Source organism: Eptatretus burgeri, chromosome 6, assembly GCF_056783735.1.
Source record: "Eptatretus burgeri isolate ZD-2024b chromosome 6, Ebu_testis_v1, whole genome shotgun sequence".
In the NCBI taxonomy this organism is placed as follows: Eukaryota; Metazoa; Chordata; class Myxini; order Myxiniformes; family Myxinidae; genus Eptatretus; species Eptatretus burgeri.
In genome coordinates, this window is record NC_140966.1 from 38562369 (window position 1) to 38584868 (window position 22500).

Consider the following 22500-nt stretch of genomic DNA (forward strand, 5'->3'; position numbering starts at 1 on the left):
GAGACAAGTGTGGGCCCCTTAAAGAGTAACACAAGGGAATCGGTGTATGATGATGATGATGGTGAGATGGCAGACTTGTTAAAGAAAAAAAAATTGCTTCTGCATTTACTCAAGAACAGTCAGGGGAACTTCTGATGGCTGAGTGTATCTTTCTTTGGGATGAGCAAGGGCTTCTTGAGGAGATTCAAGTCGAATGGTGGAAATGAAGAGATGATCAAGCTCTTGGAGTCGAGGGTCAGATAATATGCGTCCAATGGTATGAGGGAAGTGCAAGAGCAGATCAGTGAGATGTTAATGGATGTCTTTAACAGGTCGTTGGAGGCAGGACAGGTACCAGAAGATATGAGAGTCGCAAATGTAACATCGTTATTTAAAAAAAGAGTCCAGAAAAGAAATGGAGAACTAAAGACAACAAATTTGGGAAGTGATGGAGAAATTGATGAAGGATTCATAGGGAACCATTTGAATAATTTAAAACTAATTCAAGGTACTTACTCAGCATGGATTTAGTCAAGGGAGGTGATGTTAAACCAATCGATTTGAGTTCTATAAGGCTATTTCTGACCTGGTGGATCGAGTTCATCTGGAATTCCACAAAACCTTTGATAAGTAACCACGCAGAAAGCTGAATTGGCGAAGGTGAGGGCTTGTAGGGGGATTGATTATAAATCATTGCTCTTTCTTGAGTCTCACTCTTGTACAATAAATTGAATAAAACAACAATAATAATAATAATAATAATAATAATAATAATAAAATAATAAAACAAATCAAGATCTGGTGTTCATTCTGTATCCGAATTGAGTGAGGCTTCATGTGGAGTACGGTATTGTGCATTGTTCTGGTTAGCACATGCGAAGAAGGACCGATCTGCCATCGATGGGGTTCAGCATACAGCATCGACATCGATCCCGGGCCGAGCGAGACTAAGCTTTGAGGAGCCACCGAATGAGATTGGACTTTTTTTTTTTTACATTAGAAAGGAGATGATTCATGATTGTGAGGGGATCTGACAAGAGATGTTTAAGATCTTCTATCCCATCTTCTATCTTCTCATCCAAACTCTCTCTTCCTCTTATGTGGTGACTTCAATTGTCATCACGCCAGTTGGCTAGGTGTGGGTACCTCTCTCACCTGCCATGGCACCTCAGCAAAAGCTTTCTGCGACTCATTGGGACTGACTCAATCGGTCAACTTCCCGACCCGGATCTCAACCAATGGTACTCCATCTCTTCTGGATCTGATTTTGACAAATTTCCCTGACAATATCTGCTGCTCTTCCTTCGCTCCAATTGGTTCTTCTGACCACGTCCTTGTTAAAGTGGACATCTCTCTGGCTGTTATCAGAGAACCACCTCACCGCCGTCGAGCCTGGCATTTCACTCAAGCCGACTGGCAGGGTCTCCGAGCAGCCATCAAACTTACAGACTGGTCTCCTATCGCTACTTTCTCAAACATCAACTCATCCTGGGAATTCTTTCAAAGAAACTTGCTCTCCCTCATGCACAGATTTATCCCCTCTCGTGTTCAGTTGTCTTACCCTTCCTCCCGCCCTTGGTTTACTGAAGCTTGTGGCGAGGCAGTTGTCCTGAAACAACTTGCCTTTGCCTCATGGAAAGCAAACCCAACTGAGGGCAATCTCAGTTCCTTCCACAAAGCTCGGAACAAGTGTGTATCTACCCTCAGGAGAGCCAGAAAACAACATCTTTCTCATCTCAAGTCTGAACTCTCAAACCTCTCTCCCTCCTCAAAATCCTGGTGGCGTTTAATCAAATCTGTTTCTGGTGTATGTTCCCCCTCCATCCCCTCCCTTACCTCAAATGGCCGCACTGCTGATTCCACACGTGATAAAGCTGAATGTCTAAACTCGGTGTTTGCAGCTAAATCTTGTGTCCTAAACCCATCACTATCTCTACCCACTTTACCCAGTCGCACCCAACTGTCCCTGGACTCTGTGTCCTTTTCTCCTGACAAGGTGGAGAGCTTGCTTTCAAACCTCGAGTCAGATTCTGCAACCGGTCCAGACGGCATCAGCCCATGTGTCCTCAAAGCCTGCTCTTCTGCTCTTGATCACCCTCTCTCTGTTCTATTCACCCTCTCATTTGCCCAAGGTCATCTGCCATCTGCTTGGAAATCTGCTAACATCACTGCCCTGCATAAAAAAGGTGCAAAAACAGATCCCTATAACTACAGACCAATCAGCCTTCTCCCAATCATCAGCAAGGTGATGGAATCCATCATCGCCTCAGATATGAAATCCTTCCTCTTCTCCAATGGCTTGATTTCCAATCATCAATTTGGTTTCAGACCAGGTCACTCTACCCTGGATATGCTGCTTCTGCTCTCCCATCAATGGATGGAGGTCCTCAATGCCAGACAGGAAATCCGAGCCGTATCCCTGGACATATCACGTGCTTTTGACACAGTCTGGCACCCTGCCCTACTCACCAAACTCTCTTCCCATGGTATTCAAGGCCATCTCCACTCATGGCTCGCAGACTTCCTCTCCTGTCGCAGTCAACGTGTGGCCCTAAATGGAGTTCTTTCATCCCCTCTTCCTGTGCAGGCTGGAGTTCCTCAAGGTAGCGTTCTGGGCCCTGTTCTTCTTCTGGTTTTCATCAATGATCTCTCGGACTCTCTGGAAAATCCTCTATTTCTCTTTGCCGATGACGCCACCCTCTGCCGTACCATCTGTCATCCCTCAGACCGGCAAGCAGCAGCTTCTTCACTCACTACAGATCTGGATAAAATCACAAACTGGTCCAACACGTGGAACATGTCTTTCAATCCAGACAAATCTCACACTCTCACTATGTCTCTTCGAAAGGACCGTTTACAAAACCCCCCATCCACTTTCTCAACAATCCTCTGGAAGAAGTCTTTTCTTTCAAGCTTCTAGGTCTCACTATCTGCCATGACCTTTCCTGGGAAAGTCACATTTCCAACCTCGCCTCAAAAGCCAGTCGCCGACTGGGAATCGTCCGTCGTGCTAAGTCCTTCCTCGGCCCTCTTGAGCTCCTGACCACTTACAAAGCCTTTGTCCGTAGCCTGATGGAGTACTGCTCTCCCCTCTGGGCTGGTGCTCCTGCCTCCCACCTTTCTCGGCTTCACGCTGTCGAAACCAGGGCATTTAAGATCATCGGCATCTCCCGCAATGAAGCTGAGTCTTTGGGCCTCTCACTCAATCACCGCAGGTTGGTCGGTGGTCTTTCTGTCTTCTACCGACTCCTCTCCAGCCTTGCCCCCCCTGCTCTCTCTCTGCGATTTGTCCCAACCACATTTCCACAGGGCGCTCAAGGTCCGCCAACAACCCCCTTCTGGTAAAACTACGAAAATCACGAATCACTGCTCATCTTCACTCTTTCATTCCTCTTTTTTCCCGCCTTTGGAATAAACTTCCTCACTCTATTCTTTCCCATTCTTCCCTCCAGGCTTTCAAAACAGCTGTTCACCACCACCTCTTATCATCCCCCATCCAAATCCTCGATCTTTTCTACCCCCGATAATCCACCCAAGCCCACTTCCTTCATTTCTCCTGCTTTCCTTCCTGAAAGTCCCTGAAATGTCCATCTTCTCTTTGCCATGTTCCCCGTCCCATCCCCATCCCTCTCCCTTCCACAGTTCACCTAATGTGTCTGTTCCCTACTGTTTTGTCCCTTCCACTCCCGCCCCTCTTGTCTCATGCCTCCTTGCTGTGAGTTGTGTGTTAGCTCTCATATGAGCCTCGACCAAAGTATACAAAAAAAAAGATGATGAAGGGCATCGACAAAATAAGTGCAGAATAATTTTTCATCGGTTAACTCGTCTACCAGGATTTAATCGTTGCAAGTATTTAAAATCTGACATTCATTTCAAACTGCCTCGAAACAGCCCCAGTTACTATTTGTGTGGCATCACCAGGAAAAAGAAAACAGCCTGACTGCTCGGCTCTATATATGGACCAAATTTTTTTGGGGGGAAAAAAGTGAAAAATGCACTAATTGGCAGAATTCTGGCTCGACTGATCAAGTAGATTGTGTCATTTGCATAATGTTGCAGACAAACAAAACTACTTACGGCAAGGCCTAGATTGCTATATAAAGGTTGAAAGATTGCCACTGTTGAATTACTGAAAGAAAAAAAAAACATAAACCCACAGACTTGGGGTAAATATGGGACGCTTTGCATTTTTTGCATGAAATGTTTTAAATAATTCAGGCCATTCTACGCTGTAGCTTTATAACCAAATGCTACTTCTTTTCTGGCTCCAATTAATCCCACATTCTTGAGGGGTCAGCCGAGGGGGAAGTTTCGACTCGGTCTTTCACGAACCGGCTGGCCAGGCATGCACGTGCTATTTCACCGAAAAGGTGGCAGGAATTTGGAAATGGTTCAGGGTGTCTGTCCGACTCACCTGCTCTTTTGTAAAGAACAGCTAATACTACTTTATCATACATTGATAAATGCGTACATTGCTTTTTCTATATAACGCAGCAAACTTAACCACCGCTTCTTGGTTAAAGCAACAAACTATTTGTCGGGTAGCTCAGCCAGAATGTACTCGTCCGTAGCTCTCCAGCCCGAGTTTCATTTCCGATAGAAGAGGATCCAACTGTGAATAGCTGTCCTTGTGATTCGAAGGCAGAACATTGCATCACGGAGTATGCAGCCCTTCATAACAGATGCTGTCAGCTCTCCCGTCTGCTGCAACTCAGTTGACTTGTATATGTTGAAGACTTCATGGTTTAGTCAAATTCCTGCTTCCTGGGTTTCAGTTTCTATGCTCCATCAATGTAGGGTGAGAGAATGGTTTTGCGGCTCTCAACCGAGGGGTCACGCACCTTGTCTCCCCTAGTATGCTGGCGCAGTGCTCAGACCCAGTTGGCATATCCCCCACATTCCTGGAGCAAGGACAAGCCATGATACATTGGCTTAGCAGGGCCGGTAAGTCCAACTCACCTTCAATCAACCACACTCAAATAATGTCATTCCGAATGTGGTTACGTTCACTTCAGAATGCTTCACATGAACGTCTCCGCACGAAATCCATTCCGTGTAGTTATGTTCATTGTAGATGGTGTAATGACATCACGCTCGCTTTTCATGGTAGTTTAAGCACAGAACCTCTGTGTAGATCAATGTCATCCCAGCCCCCCAAAATGACATGCCATCAAGTGGAGGCAATTGGCATAATATTCCTTTACGTAAAGACTCTGCATTGCTTCCTCAAAAAGAATTGCTTTCTCATCATCTTTTTTTATGTCGTACCAGCAGGTATCCATCCATCCATTGGGACCATACTCTGTGCAGAGCATTGGTGCTGCCTGAGCAGTCTCCTTGGCTATTGGACACAATCCTGGACGGGTCGCCCCTCCGACACAGGATACCAGCAAGCTGGCACTCATTTTGCCGACCTCAGAAGGATGACAGGCAGAGTCAACCCCACCTGGTATTCATTCAACCGAAAAAGGGGGATTTGAACTCAGGATCCTTGGATCCCAAGCCCACCACACTAACCATTAAGCAAACACCAGGCATACCAGCAGGTGTATAGTGTACAATATTGCCGCGCTGCCCTACTGTTGACTGAGCATGATAGCGTGTGACGTACATAAGAGGAGGAAGGTGGAGGAATTGGTCAGTTCATACCCTCAGTCATGTAAAAAAAAAAAAAAAAAAAATTACATATAATGCACAGGGTGTTCCATCAATTTACACTGAAAAAGTTTTCATAGGTATAAGGTTACAATGTATTCATCAAAAATGAACATATATTCATTGGAGACTTATTTGGCAGGAACAAGATGTTCAGCACCACCACCAATTTGTCTTTGCTCTTGCTCCAACCAACATATGGAAGTATTCCCTACTCTGATACATAAATCTATCAAGCATCGATTTAGTTGCACAATTTGCACAACAGTCACCCTTAGCTCCACGTGATTGCTCGTGGTCTTTGTGCAAAAACTTGACGATTCAAATGCCCGTGGATAAAATAATCATGAGGATTTAAGTGATGGCAGAAAACTGTCTGTCATATTAGTGCTTGCTCCACCCACATGTACAGTACCTCCTTTCTCAATGCCTTCAACAATAATTTTACCTTCCATCCCATGATCTTGAGCTCCGTTTGTCTAATTTGGGAATTTCGAATCAGTATCTCTCCACTTAATTTTCCCCTCTTTGCACTTCCCGTTTCAGGCCACCCTCAAAACTTCATGTCCCTCCTTTCTGTGTTCCTCCTCAGCTCACTCCATCAATGCTTGTACATCAAGAACTCCATTTCTCACTCTGCGTATGCTGTTCTTACACCTCCCAAACCCCAGAACTACCTCTGGTTGTCCCTCCTCCCTCATTTTTGTTTGTGTGTTGTACCGTCCTCCAAACAGTGACGACTCCATCTACATCTATCTCTGACGACATGGACCAACTTTTAACCACCCATTCCAACTCTCTCTTCCTCATATGGGGAGACTTCAATTGTCACCATGCTAATTGGCTGGGTGTTGGTACCTCTCTCACCAGCCATGGTATTTTTCCAAAGGACTTTTTGTGGCTCCATGGGTTTGATTCAATCAGTGAACTTTCCCACCCAACTTCAGCACCAATGTATCTTACTCTTCCTCTGCCCCCAATTGGTTCATATGATCATGTGCTTGTGAATGTCAACATCTCTCTGGCCTTTCCCAGAGAACATCCTCATTGCTGGAAAGTCTGGCAGTTAACTCAGCCAAACTGTCAGGGACTGCAAATAGCCATTGCATTTCAGGACTGGTCTCCCATGTCGACCGACTGCCCCTGATATTAACTCAGTGTGGGAATTCTTCCACTTAAACCTGCTTTCTTTTATGCATAGATTCATCCCATTTCATCTTCAATTATATTAGACCCATCCTCTCGCACTTGGTACACTGAATCCTGTTGTCTTGAAACAACTTGTATTCTCCTCCTGGAAGGCAAATCCGACTGAAGGTAACCTCAGATCTTTCCACAAAGCCCACAACAAGTGTGTCGACTCCCAGGAAAGCCAGAAGACAACATCTGTCCAACCTCAAGATTGAACTTTCAAACTTGTCTGCCTCCTCTAAAACATGGTGGCACCTCATCAAGTCTGCCTCTGATGTATGCTCCCCTTCCATCCCTTCGCTCTCTTCAAATAGCACCACAGCCTACTTGGCTCATGAGAAGGTCGAATGCCTCAATTCTGTGTTTGCTTCCAAATCTTGCGTCCCCAACCCCTCACTCTCAGTACCCATCCTTCCCTGTCGTACCAAACTGATCCTGGACTCCATGTCTTTTGCACCTGAAAAGGTGGAGAAGGTTCTGGCAAACCCTCGACTCTAATTCTGCAACTGGACCGGATGGCATCAGCTCGCACGTCCAAAAACCTGCTCTGCAGCTTTTGCACATCCACCCTCTGCACTTTCACCTTATCATTCATCACAGGTCATCTTCCATCTGGTTGGAAATCAGCCAACATCACCGCACTACATAAAAAAAGGTGCAAAACAGATCCCCTTAAAGGGGAACCCAAAAGCAATTTTTTCTTCCGAAAACCTTTGAGAATCATTAATCAAGGTCTAATTTGAAGGGGAAAAATTTTTTGGAATTTTTCTCCAATCACAAAGTGCTGAAAAAAGTCCTGGAGTGTCGAGTTTCGATTTTGACAGCGACGACACACCCTGAAACCATATTGATCCGAACGGCGGCTTTACATGGAGAAACAGTGTTTGTCGAGCGAGCTCGGATTCTGATACTGATTCCACCGTCATCAGCAACTCTGAAGGTTCTCCGTATGTTGAAACTGATCAGTGGGTTTTTGAATAAATTATTGGGGACAAAATTAGTCGAGGAAGGAGGAATTGTGCGTGAAGATGAAAACGTTGGTTGCATGGTTACGACACATTGGTAAGGTTTGATTTTTCCATTCATTTGAGGGTGTGTCGGGGAGGGATTTTGTATTGATTGATAAATCTGTTTATATACTGTATTACTCGAGCAGAAACGCCCATTGTCATGTGGCAGCATGTGTAGCAAGATACCCAGGCAGACTCAGACACTGCGGACAAAATGGGCGATGAATGCTTTGTCTCGCCATAACAGGCTAACCAGGTGTCTTGTATGTTACGGGATCATCCCTTTTCATACTTTTCCCAGATGCCATTTGTGTCCGTGCCGTGTCCCACCGTCATGTCTGTGAGATGTCGATGTCCCTCCCCAGTGGATGGGGGATTGTGGAGGGAAGAAGAGGGTTGAGGGGGATGTGGGATGGTGATGGCTATTGTGGGGGGTGATGATTGATGGAGAATTGTGAGGGGATGGTTGGGGTTAAGGGGGGACCCTGAAAGCTTTAGCGTCCTCGGTGAAATCCTCTTGGAGGAGCAGATGATGATACATCCATACTTTGTCTCCACTCTCAATAGACGGTGGTTCATTTTATTTGTAGAAAGTTGTGTTGATAATAGATAATTGGTAACTGCCGCCGGACAATGGCAACAGGTGTTTGATTCACCACTCAAATTCCGTGTACATGTTGTGGTAGCTCAGTAGAGATAGTGTTACAGTTTCGAATGATGGCTGTTTCTTCTGCTTAATAAAGGGAATGGCATCCTCTCTCAACCGTGGCGGATAACCACAAGTTCCAGCCATCTCTGTTGGTTCATAACGTGTTCTGTAACTTGTTTGGAGCACAAAAGCAAACATTTTGAAGGCCAGATCCACACTCGGTTATTAAGAGGAAAACCTCATCCAATTTCTGGCAAACTTGCAGTGTTTCGGTCATTGGTGTAGCTGGAAACCATTTCGGTTTGTATTACGATGCAAACACCAAGGACACAACGACTCGGCATATTTGTGGAAAATCGGAAATTATTCGCCGTACGAGTTAAATCGTACTGCAACTTAACCCGTATCCAATACAGATCTGATGGTCTACTTGAGTGTGTGACATAACTGCTTATCTGAAGAAGATTTCGACTTTCAATCACAAATTTACCGACTTTATAATTGGGAAATTGGAAAAAGAGACATCATATCTATTTCGCAGGGTATCAAGGGATAGATTAGCATTGAGGTGGTCTGAGCGTTTGTGTTCCCCTTTTTCTGACAAACCAATTGGTTAATTATTTCCAATCATCAGCAAGGTCATGCAATCCATCATTTCACTTGACATAGAATCATTCCTTTTCTCCAATGACCTCAACTCAGACCATCAATTCGTTTTTTCAGACCTGCTCACTCTATCGTGGACATGCAGCTTCTACTCTCCCCAAAATAATGAAGGCCCTCAATGTCAGACATGAGATGAGGGCCGTCTCTCTGTGTATATCTCAAGCTTTTGATACAATTCGGCATCCTGCCTTGCTCTCCAAACTGTATGCCTGTGGAATCCACAGCTAACTCCACTCTCGTAGCCAACATGTGGCTCTCAATGGAATCCTTGCATCTCTTCTCGCTGTCAAGGCTGGAGTACCCCAAGGCAGTGTTTTGGGCCCCATCTTATTCCTAATCTTTATCTCTTTGACTCTTTAGAAAATCCTCTATCTCTTTGCTGATGACTCTACCCTCTGCCGTGTCATTCCTCATTCTTCAGACCGACAGGCAGCAGACTCTTCCCTCTCTTCAGACCTCGACAATATTACAAACTGGTAAAATACTTGGAATGTGTCTTTTAATCCTGAGAAATCCCACACAATTTCAATCTCTCTCTCTCTCTCTCTCTCTCTCTCTCTCTCTCTCTCTCTCTCTCTCTCTCTCTCTCTCTCTCTCTCTCTCTCTCTCTCTCTCTCTCTCTCTCTCTCTCTCTCTCTCTCTCTCTCTCTCTCTCTCTCTCTCTCTCTCTCTCTCTCTCTCTCTCTCTCTCTCTCTCTCTCTCTCTCTCTCTCTCTCTCTCTCTCTCTCTCTCTCTCTCTCTCTCTCTCTCTCTCTCTCTCTCTCTCTCTCTCTCTCTCTCTCTCTCTCTCTCTCTCTCTCTCTCTCTCTCTCTCTCTCTCTCTCTCCGAAAGGGACTGCATGGCAAATCCTCCCATCTACTTTCTCAACAACCCTCGAGAAGAGGTTCAGTCACTCAAACTCTTGGGCCTCACTTTCAGCCATGATCTGTTTTGGGCAAGCTACATTTGAAAGTTGTCCTCCTCCTCCATTCACCAACTGTGCATCCTCTGTCGTGCAAAGTCCTTTCTTTACACACCTGAACTTATATCCACCAACAAGGCCTTCATCCACAGCTTGATGGAATGCTGCTCTCCCCACTGGGATGGTGCCCCTGCCTCCCACCTTGATGACGTGGAGACCAAGGCCTTCAAGATCATTGGAATCCCCCACGATGAAGCTGAGTCAATACGCCTATCACTTGGCCATTACCAACAGGTCATTGGTTTCTCTGTCATCTTTCACCTCCTTTCTGACCTGGCACCCTCTGCTCTTTCCATGCTATGTCCTCCCCCCCCCCCCAACCTCCACACACACCCATTCCCAGGTACCAGTAGGGTGCACACGGTCACCCCTTCTCATGAAAATCCCAAAATCAAGGATCACTGCTCATCATCACTCACTTGTTCCTCTTTTTTTCTTTCCTGTGGAACCAACTTCCACATTCTCTTCAATCTCTTTCTCCCCCCCAGGTATTCAAGACAGCTGTTCACCACCTTCTCAGATCATCCCTCATCCAAAACCACGACATTTAATATACCTGTTAACCCTGCCCCCATCCCAAATTTTTCTTCTATATCCATCTTGTCCACCCCCTGCGTTCTCATCAACCCTTCATCATTACCCGCATCCCTTGTTGTCGGTCTCCATCTCTTTTCTCCCATGGCCCTGCTGTTGGCATTTCCCCATCCTCTTTCTGCTGTTCCTTTTGTTATTTTGCATCTTTATGTGCTCTGTGTTCTGGCTCTTCCATGAGACTTGACAAAAAAAGGACAACTTCATCATTATCGGGGCTTGCATAGGCCTACAAGCTATTGTGTGTCCACCACGAAGCACTTTTTCCCTTCAAATCCAGCAAAAAGTCGTTTTGAAGCACAGCAATAATAATGAGCCAAATTAATTGTCTCTTCAATGTTTAAGCAATGAAGACGGTGACACAGAGTTTACAAAGATCCAAAATGAGAGCATCCTCCAACTGAAAACATTTGAGTATATATAAATATATATATATATATATATATATATATATATATATATATATATATATTGTGCAAACAATATCTAAACTTGAAGCCAATAATGACTAAAATTAAGAAAGCTACCTTAAGACCACCCTCCACCAGTCAAAGACTATTTATGGATGATATACATCAGAAGAATGAAAATTATGAGATGCAATGACAAGTAGCACCTACCAGAGTGGTTCTTCAGAGCCCGTGGCATGTCACGAGCTTGGGTTAGATGCATTGCCTGCCTTTTCACCTCCTCGTCCCTCGAGCTCGCCGGTCGTGGCCGCAGTATCTCGGAGAGAGACCTGTTCAAGAGCAGAGACCCTAAGATGTTCTAAAAATGGCTTATTTCCACACAAACGAGAGTGAAGGAGAGACAATCATTTTTCATTTCCTACAGCCCATGTCCAATGGTTATGCCTCATTGAAATTAGTGAGAAGGAAAGTGAAGGACCTTGCAGGAAATTTAAGTATAATTGATCAATAAAACATCAACATCCTTTTCTAAGACATTGTAGATTATGGGCAGACATTGGCCAACATGTTGTGCAGTGCATATCTTGTGGTGTTATGTACAACATTTGTTCTATACAAAACAGTTTGCATACACTGGCAGACTTCTATAAAATCCTCTCCACCCAAGAACTTTCATGCAGTTGAGCTCAACCCGATGTACCTTCATTCATTGACCAATGGTCTTTAACCATTGTGCAAAAGCACAGATATTTGTTGTAGTGAAATAGAACATGTCTGCCTTTTCTAAGATATACAACTGTGTACATTCGGCCATTTTATCTCATGTGAAACTGGAATATATTTCATACTACACATTGTTTCAACGTTAGACTGTGTGTGACCACCTTCAAGTACATCATCACCAAAACATATCCAAATAAGAAAAAGAGCAATCAGAGATTGCAGACCCTCACCAGGACTTGTTTTGTGTGGTGTATTTTGTGTGACATTTGTGTATTGGTACGTTACGTTAATAATAAGAGACATAATTAGAAATGCCACATAACTGCTGGCAGTGATAACGGGGTACCAAGATGTCCCACTTTGATGCAACCCTGCTTTGATTGGACACCTGACCCTGACCCATGACGTTTTTTAAAATTATTATTCAATGGAATTTAGAATGGGATTAAAATAAATTCAATTAAAATCAAATGGAAGACTAAATAGGTACAGTCCTGCATTGGAGTCATCAGAAGGAACTCGAACAAGCAAAACGCAACGACGGAGTCATCAGGAGGAACCTGGGCAGGATTCTCATTTCAGCTGCTACTTCTCTACCATCAATCTCATCCAGGCACAGCCAAGTGAGCCTTATTCACACAAAAAAAAGAGAAAGAACCCAGATCAAAAAAATTAAATTCTTCTGGCTGTCAGATCATGTATCTGATGAAGTTGAAATTTAAAACATGTATTTCCCATCACTACTCGATCATACTTTAGAAGTTTCACTTCGATTGATTAGGCGGTTCCAGAGAAAATATTATTTAATATTTTTCTTCAATCCAATATGGCAGCCAAACCATGCGACCTATCAATTATTCCTTGATAAACTTGTACACCCATGGCTTGGGGAAAAATTTTCTGAAGTTTTCCCTCGATTTGTTCAGTTGTTCTGTAGAAGAAAATTTTTTATAGGTTTTTGGGTTAATCCAATATGGCTGCCCAACCATGTGACCTTTAATGTTATATGTGAGAATGTTTTGTTCTTCATGGATAGGCGGTCACACGTTTAAAGTTTCGTCTCGATCTGTTCAGCCACTTCAAAGAAGATTTTTGAAGGTTTAAAAAAAACAAAAAAAACAATATGGCTGCCGAATCAGATGACCGAGGACATCACCAACAATTTTTCCGTGGACCACTTTATCCTGAGATGACGCTCAAAAATTTCATACTGACCAGATGTAGCATTCTACATTTGCAATTATGACGTCATAACGAAGAATCTATGATGTCATGAAAATCACACTTATTCCCCATGAGGAGTACTTGCCATGTGCCAAGTGTCATTTTTTTTTACCTTGTTGCGGTTTCAGAGATACAGAGGTCCAAAGTTTTTCCATTTTTCCAAGATGGACGCCACACCACATGATCTAAGATGTCATAATTATCATTCCAACATTCTACATGAGTCGTCGCACCGATGGTGAAAATTTCGTCTCAATCCAAGAAGCGGTTGCAAAGATAAACACGAAAGTTCTGCACAGACAAACAAACAAACAGACAGACAGACGAACAAATGGATCCAGACGCAACACCCTCTCCTTCGGCAAGGGTAATAATATTGTTTCCGATGCTATAGTTTTTGCCTGGACTTGAATGATTAGTGCATATGGCCGTACCCTCAGGTGAGAATGAAAAAAATTCATCTTTGAGAAGATATTCTCTTGTGAACTGGTCCGATTGTAAAATTTCTTTGTTTTATATGAAACAGAAATTAAAATTGTGAGGATATTGTCTATGGACTATTTGTCACATCCCATATGTCTAAATGTATGGTTTTGGACAATTCATTTGCAACTTCATTCAACTGATCGGCGTACAAAGTGATTGATTGTTTTGTCCTCGACTAGACTGTACGTACTATGAAATATAACATTATTTGTTCAGAGACCATTTGAAATAGCCAGAGCACCTCTGTGATTGTCAATTACAATTATCACCTTCATCATCATCATAATCATCAGAATAATTACCTCCAATGACAGCAAAAGTGTTGCTCAGTGGATTGTAAGATGAAATCCACTGTTAAAGTTACAAATAGCATGGAAATAGACTTACAAAGACAAACAACAGCACAGTTTATACCTGGGCATGTGCAGGGCACGGAGACCAGCTCTTCGTGCACGCTTCAGCCACATCCTGCCAAGCACGCCTGCTAGGAGCAACCCGACAATGAGACCTGCAACCACATATACCACCATATTGCTGCGGTCGCGGTCCAGGTCATATTTCTCATCGTCGTCCAAGTTGCTATTATCAACACCGATGTGGATTGTGGCTGATGTGCTGTCCCATTCGGGCCGTGTCCTCGGGCAGTTGGCCTGGTCGAGACGAAGTAAGCGACACTGGCAGCAGTATCGTGAACTGCACGTGCCACAGCAGTATATGTATTGGCTTGAGTTGCAGGTGAACGGACCATCCCACAATCCCGCGACGTCGTAATATCCGTCGCATTGATCAAACGTGCTGCCCCGTGCAGGACTTGGGTTCTCTCCATTTGAGCTACATTGTGCTGTAGCCCTGGTGCTGGCGCTGTATGCCAAGAGGAACGAGATCCGTGGGCCCAGTGCAGACAGAATGAGCAGCAAAAGTAGAAGGGGTGGGCGAGAAACGCCCGCCATGGTTCATGAGCTGGCCGCTAGGAGCATGGCCCGACGTGCTGTTGCCCATAAAATAATGCAATGGCAAATAGGCAGTTTGATGAGGATGAGAAGTGGGTGGAAGAGGAGAAAGTTAGGGTGAGTGAGGGGGGGGGAATGAAGAAAGAAAGAAGATGGTTAGTCTTACATTGACAACCTGCCAAACACAATTTAAAAAAACATCAAGCAAACCATCGCTGTCCTCACCAAGTCCCTGGTCTGCACGCAGGATTCTCCGCATCAATCAGGCCCAATGATCTCTCTCACCCTCCCTCCCTCCCCATTCACCCAATGCCAACCAGCGTGCCTTGCATACAGCGCAGACAGGGGATTTGCTGATTCCGTTCGTTTTAATCTCTCTAATGAATGTGGAACATTTTTCTATCGAAGCAATATTTTCTGAGAGCCAGACGCTGAATGTAACAATGAAAATGGATATAGATTTGAAGCACAATATTGAAGAACGTGCTCTGTGACCTAAAATCTGGCCTGCGGCATGGTGACTGTGTGATTGGGTGATTATATGGCTGTCTACTCCCATTTCTTCCTGTAGATTCACAGGTTTCCCACATTTGTGAATGCCTCACTGGCTCGATGGATGAATGAAACAGTTTGCGTGGTTACTTGAGTGACCTCAACATTTACGAACAGATACCTGATCGAATGATTGACTGGTGCAAAATGACTATGACGAAAGCATGAATAAAAGGAAATCTCAAAAGCACATCGCGCACATCCCCAATCACACAAAATAAACAAATGGCAATGTGGAACTAAATGAGCTAATTCAATTGATTTTATATTATCCACAGCGGATTATCATGAACATCTACCCAAACATGGAAGTGGGAATATTAACAATCTAACATGTATTTAGACAGGTGTAATATCTACACCAGTCTTGAGCAGTGCTGTTTCTGTCTCAATGGCTTCAAAAGCAAAACACAATAGAGATATCCAAAAAAATTATCAACGTCCCCTAGGGGGCAGTAGTCAAACAGAGAGAGAGGGAGAGAGGGAGAGATCTGAAGAATTCCTTCAGCTTCATGACTGCCGAGATGGATGGGTCCCATCAGCTGGGAACCATCCATCATCAAGGTTTTGACACTTTAATCCCAAAATCTGTCTGAACGGTAGGTACACAACCTTAGTTGCACCCAAAGGTCATGCAATCAGCTAGGTGGAAAGAGAGAGGGGGAAGAAGGAAGGAGAGAGAGAGAGAGAGAGAGAGAGAGAGAGAGAGAGAGAGAGAGAGAGAGAGAGAGAGAGAGAGAGAGAGAGAGAGAGAGAGAGAGACAAACTTTGAGACAAACACTTTGAGACAAACAAAAATCTAAACAACCATATACTCTCAGGCACACTTACGTGTACCCAGTGTATTATATGCGTACTTTAAAACCAGTTAGTTGACTTAGTAATTTGAAAGACTCATTTAATAACCATCTGGATCATCAGCATTGCTTCATTTACCACCGAGGTTTCGATCTTTTACGTCCAGAATCTCTCTGAACAAGTCCAGAACCTCTTTCAACAGCAAATCCATAACCTCAGTTGTGTCCAAATGTCACTCAATCAGGCAATGCAACTTTACAGCTGTTCTATGTCTGTTGGTCTGACATTTGCCTGAATTTTTAGAGGCTATCTTACATTGCCAGACATAAATTTTAAAAGCAGAAATAATGTAGTGGATTACCACGAATTAAAAAGGCAGCTTAAAGAGGGAGTGAGATGCCTTTGTAACTGTATGGCGGATGGGTTGCCATGGCAAACTGAGAGGGGTGAAGAGAAGGAAGGGCTTGAAAGGCATTATAAAAGGGCTCCACATGGTTTCTTTATCCCTTTGTCATTTGGTTGGAAAATAAAATATTTTATTGTAAAAAGCTGCAATATGACAAAAAAATTATAAGAAAAAGAAGAACGTTTCATCAAAATCCAGGCAAATGTTCCACATTCTGGTTTTCAGTAACACAATCTATGGACTCAATCTGCACACTCCTGGGTGTGGCAAGCTGCACAATTGAAGGAAATTCTGGTAAATTTTTATGTTGGGATAATAGGGCTAAATCATTTTTTGCTATTCTCACTTTCTTTGTATTCAAAGCACCATTTGCCATTGCAGACTCACCCTCTAGTTTGTCAGAAACCTCCACCCAGTCAGATTTTGTGAAGTTGTCGGAATGCGGTACTCACAATAATGAATGTCGAGAACCTCTTTGAACAGCAAATCCATAATCCCATTTGACATTAAATCTTATATAATGGACAATAATAAAATTGCGATGTTTCATCCTTGTCCATTACATAAGGAGATATTATTTGTAAGAAAATATATTTGGAAGCCTTTAAGATATGTAATATTAGATGATAAATATTTTTGACATTGGTGTTCTGTGAGCATCTCATTAATAGAAGTCCATTTTGAATAAGCGTCACTGATACCTATCCTGCTATGCGTTATGCAAGATTAAATCTCAAATCCAGCACAACACTAAAAAAAAAAAATCTTCTGCAGTAGGACCTAATAATCCTTCAATTTGTTGGCAGGATCATCTTGCCATGGACGATGATGTCGTCAGCACTTTGTGCTTCGACATTTCTTTAAATGGCTGATCGAGCCAATCCTTGAAGACATTTCATGGTTACACGCATCACAAACATAAATCTGACCCCTTGTTACACCAAGATTTCTCCTTTTGGGCCTCTTTCTCATTTCATGTTTGCATTTCTTTTACTCCTTGGTGAAGAACCTACCTCCAAGGAGTTGCGGTGCTACGGAACCTGTTCCCAGTTACCTTTCTCGATATTGAAATCGTCAAGGTCTCTTTTCAGGATATCCTAATGGTGGAGCTTTGAATACCAAACTGTTCTTGGTGCATTTTGGAGATCACCATACAAGACGTCCTTTGAGATGCATCCATCATTCATTCGATGAGTATTATCAACCCATAGTAAGCATCGTTTCCTCTTGACCATGCATAGTGGTGATATTTTCCATTTTTCGAGGATAGTGGCATTTGGAATTTCGTCATACCACTCCACCCCGACTATTCGGCGAAGACAATGAAGGTGGAATGTAAGGTGTCTGTCACTCAAGTTGTCCAAATTTGAATGCTGTACAGTAGCGTGCTATAGACACAAGCTTTGTACACCATCTTAAACTGTAACCCATCAGTACACCATCCATAAACCAAAAATGTTTACGACTTCGGACTTTCTACCATTTTACACTGTCTACAAACAATAAGTATTTATTACTTTGTACAACTGTGCACCATCTGTAAACGACAAATGTTGCCTACTTCCAACCATTGTTCACCATCTGTAAATGATAAAAACCCACAGACACTGCTCAAATCATACCGCCATAAAACCGAGAAACACCCATAAGCAAGATCACGTGATGTGCCATTGTCTTTGGCCATGTGACTCTCCATTAGCAGAAAAGATGTTCCACAGTTCAACATTCGTTTACGGATATTTTTCTGTCTGACATTTATGGACAGTTTTGTGATGTTGTTTTTTTTCTTCTTCTGGAATCGTCGGTTCAAGTAATAGCAATTTGCAAAATTCCAACTTTCTAGCCCACTGAGAAAGTACTGAACATTATATTAGTGTTCGTCAGTGAGGCAGTCAGTTGAAACACCTGTGAGTGATTGTGCCATGCAAGAACACATGATGCACCATTGTCTTTGGTCACACGACTATCCGTGAGCAAGAATGAAGCTTCATGGGTTCACTTTTGTTTGTGGATACTTTATATTATGGAAACAGACAGTTTTGTGATTTTTCCTGGAATTGTGGCTTTGAGTTATATCAGAATGCAAAATTTAAACTTTCTATCCCACCTATCAAGTCCTAAACATTATATGAGGGTCGGTCAGTCAGTCAGTGGTTGGAAAGTAATATATATATATATATATATATATATATATATATATATATATATATATATATATATATATAATGTTCAAAGGGCATGGTTTCCGATCGAAAGCAGATAAATAAATCAATTAAATGAAGAATGAGTAAGCAATACGAGCTTTCGATAGATGCGCTATCCTGTACAGTATAAGGGTATCGCAATAATTTTACATGCTTAACATCAATGATGGAATGAAGAAGGCATGTCTTAATTGGTCAACAAAATGCTGCTGCGAAGCATAAATTGACCATGCAGCAGGCTGTTAAAATTGTGAATTGAAGAGGAGGAGATTGGGACCATACTTTGTGCAGAGCATTAGTGCTACTTAAGCAATCTCCTTGGCTATTGGACACAATCCTGGACGGGTCGCCACCCCGACACAGTATACCAGCATGCTGGCACTAATTTTGCTGACCTCGGAAGGATGACAGGCCGAGTTAACCCCACCTGGTATCAATTCAACAGCTGAGCGGGATTTGAACTCAGGACACTAGGATCCAAAGCCCACCAGGATCCAAAGAGACAGTGACTTTTTGTTTCCAAAAAAACCCCTAAATTCTGTTTTGGGTTCTCTCTGGCCTCTCCCCCAGACTCTTCCAAGGAGGCGGACACAAGCACTCCCGATGGGGTGGGCATGAGCACACCTCACACAGCTGAGTGTCTTCATCCCTCTTCCTCAGCAGCACTCCTGGGTGATGCATTTTGCAACCGGGGGAGAGCACAAATGCAGGGAATAATATAACGATTGTTTCCTTTGATGTTAAAAAAAAATTTTTTGACAATCTCATCTGTATTTCAACGATTTCGTATTTGTATTTCATTTTCAATTTAATTAGGCAGAATATTTTCAACTGTAAATTCATTATGGATTCATAGTTCAGAAGTCTTAGTCCTGTGCACGCAAGCCATGACTTTTGAAGAATTCACAGTAACAAAATTGGATGTACAACATGTTGCGTGACACTTAACACAACCTGAACTGAGCAATCCTGGAGATTCACATGCAAATCACATCTCCCACATAATCAGTGTAGATGTCTGCACATGACCCATGTCAATTCACTTGATATATTGGTCACCCATGTCAGTTTAGAAATGAAGGTGTCATTTAACAGCAAATGAGTTAGCTCACATTATCAGGATGGTTCAAGGGGTGATGACTCAGACTGTGATTGCTACCAGTACAATGTTGATCACAAAGTTATTTCGATGGCACTGACAAGGTACGACTACCATTAGACTGGACAGTTCATGGAGAGACATTGTTCATGAAGCTCAATGGTTACAGCCTCTTGTGCGGATTGTTGTCTTCTCATCCCTACCAGAATAATTCGTTGTACAACAACACAATCTCTCCACAATGAACTACAAGGAGCAATCAATCACTTAATTTCAACACAGACAGTTTGGAAGAGGTTCCGTGCTAGTAGTATAAGATTCAGAAGACGCTGTTCTGCATTCCGCTAAACCAGCGGCATCGAGAGCAGCACCTGCAATGGACAACACAATATCGCATCTGGAGGATTAACCATTGGCACAATGTTCTTTTCACTGACCACTCTGGATTTTACCAAATCTTCAATGATGGAAGGGTCAGTCAGTCTGGAGATGGTGTGGGTAGTGATTTGGTAATTGTGCCATTACTCAGCGGTTTTGGTGAGGACAGCCTGATGATATGGGTTGGCATTCAAGTTGGTTTAAGAACTGATGTAATAATTCAAGGGGTGTAACCACCACTGTAAGATACAGGAGCATTATGCCTGGTTTAACTGGTTTAACAGCAAGGTTCCGACTTAATCTTCACGGAGGATAACACCCATCCCCATCTTGCACATATCAATGCTGCACTTCAGGACCACATCACTCACATGGATTTCCCCACACGATCTCTGGACTAAATCAGATTGAATATGCTTTTGACATCCTAAAGAGGCATACACACTCCACCATAACAAGCCGAACATGTAGAATTGATCATGTAATTGCTGAAGGATAGCTCCAGCATGCTTTCAAAGTACCTTTTTGGCACGAGGGATATGCAGAACACATGCTTGCAAGTTTCCACATCATGTAATTGCCTCAGGCAAATATCTTACAGAATATGCAGCTCATGTACACTTCAGCTTTTAGAAGTGATGCAAGGCATTCTAAGAAAAACTAAAAACAGTCTTTCTGAGTCACTCGTGTGTGGGTCATCCAGGAATCATGCTGATAACAGTCTTTAACAATCCATCACAATGCCACATATGTGAGAAAAAGAGAGAAATCAAATCATTGGACACCTTCAGGTAGGGTAATCTATTAGCCATATTGCAAGGTCCTTTAACATATGGAGAGGAATTGTTCATGACTTCAGAAGAGGTCATCAATCATTGGATCAACAAGAGATATACCAAGAAGTGAAGTCCCAGGATAGCGAATCCCGTTCCGGACCAACACATTTGCAAAAACCATCGACACAATTGGATTAAAACTGCCCAGAGTAGTTCAAACACACTCTATTGGTTCTGCAAAAAACCTCGCTGGATAAATATCAACACTGTCTTGAGGGACCTTCTTGATGTAGGGATCTCTACTCGTCATCCTGTTCAGTGTCCAAATCTTGCACTGTGGCACATTGAAGCACACTTGCAGTGGTCAAATTGGCATGCCCGATGGACATGGAGGGAATGGACAAGTGTTATGTTAAGTGACGAATCTAGGTATATATTTTGAAAGGCATGATGGCTCTGCACCGGTCTACAGAAGATGCAATGAGCCATATGCCCCAGTCTGTGTCCAGGAAGCCACAAATTTTGGATGTGGAAGTGTCACGATGTGGGTGGTATTGCTGAAACATTCGCACCAACTTGATCCATATCCATGGCAATCTGATGGCAGATCGATACATCAATGAGACCTTACAGCAACATGCATTGCTTACCTTTCAACAACATGGTCCAGAATTTAATCTCTATCCACGATAATACTCCTGCTCATAGGGCCATTGAACAAGAACTTCGTCATCAATGCAATGGTTAATGTCATGAGACTCTGGCTTGCCATCTTGCCAGGTTTAAATTAAATTGAACACCTCTGGGATATCACTGATTGTCATGTTTGAACCTTGCCAAGCCAGTCACAGACCCTCGAAGAACTTGAACAGGAGCTGATTCGGGCGTGGAATGCCATTCAACAGGCCCAGATTTGAGTACTCATATGGTCAATGCGATGATGGTGCAATGCAGTGATCGCTGCCAGAGGTGGACATACATGGTTTTGATATTGTTACTTCCACGTTGGATCCCTATGTGAAAACATTCGCCACAATGCAGCATTACATGACTAGTTCCCAATGAATATTATTTGGCATTTATCTCTGTCAGAGGATTGCACCTCATCTGTGATCCATGAGGCCACATAAATAAATCACATCAACAGCAATCATGTGTTCATTTATTTATTTATGGGGGAGAGTATATTTGTGGTTGCCAAGTCCACCCACACTCTCTTCATGAACTGGACGTGGCCCTGGTCGGAAAGCGGTGCAAAATCCCACAGCAAGGGCTGGGTCATCTGATTTGATCAATGAAAATGAATGTATGAGCTTATAGTGAGGTCAACAATGGCCACACACTTTAATAAAGCAATTTCTGCCTTTGTAAGCTTGTCTGTGATCATTACCCCATGCACGTGAAGCGAAAAGCGGGGTTAAGCAATTGGTTCACTTCTGTCTGTCTGTCCATCCATCTATGAACATCAGTTTATGATCGAGGAATAATTCGATTTAAATTGAATGCTATATTTTGAACACAAATCGGAAAACAAACGTGTAGTTTAGCAGTACATTGGCTCTGAATTAGTTCTGATCACACATGCGCGGAGAGTATTGAGATAATATTTTTACGCTCTTTGCCTCCCTGACAGTAAAACAAAATTGAAAATAATTTCAAACAGGAAACTTACTGTTTTTCTGGACGTCATAAAGGACACAAACAACAGGCATGGAGAATGAATGTAACATGTAAAATAAGGTTGTGTATGAGACACTGGCATCTACAGCGTTAAACTGGATTTTTTTTCT

The 22500-nt window shown here is 43.0% G+C and overlaps 1 protein-coding gene across 1 annotated transcript in view; it reads right to left on the bottom strand.

The window, feature by feature from the left end:
* LOC147024580 (uncharacterized) overlaps positions 1 to 22500 on the bottom strand; it is a 239846-nt gene that overhangs the window by 49527 nt on the left and 167819 nt on the right. Inside the window, exons 2-3 of the mRNA XM_085884625.1 lie at positions 13962 to 14535; positions 11325 to 11443 (exon numbers count right to left, since the gene is read on the bottom strand). Coding sequence (XP_085740751.1) covers positions 11325 to 11443; positions 13962 to 14497 — 655 coding nt within the window. The 5' untranslated portion in view covers positions 14498 to 14535. The remainder of the gene's footprint in view (positions 1 to 11324; positions 11444 to 13961; positions 14536 to 22500) is intronic.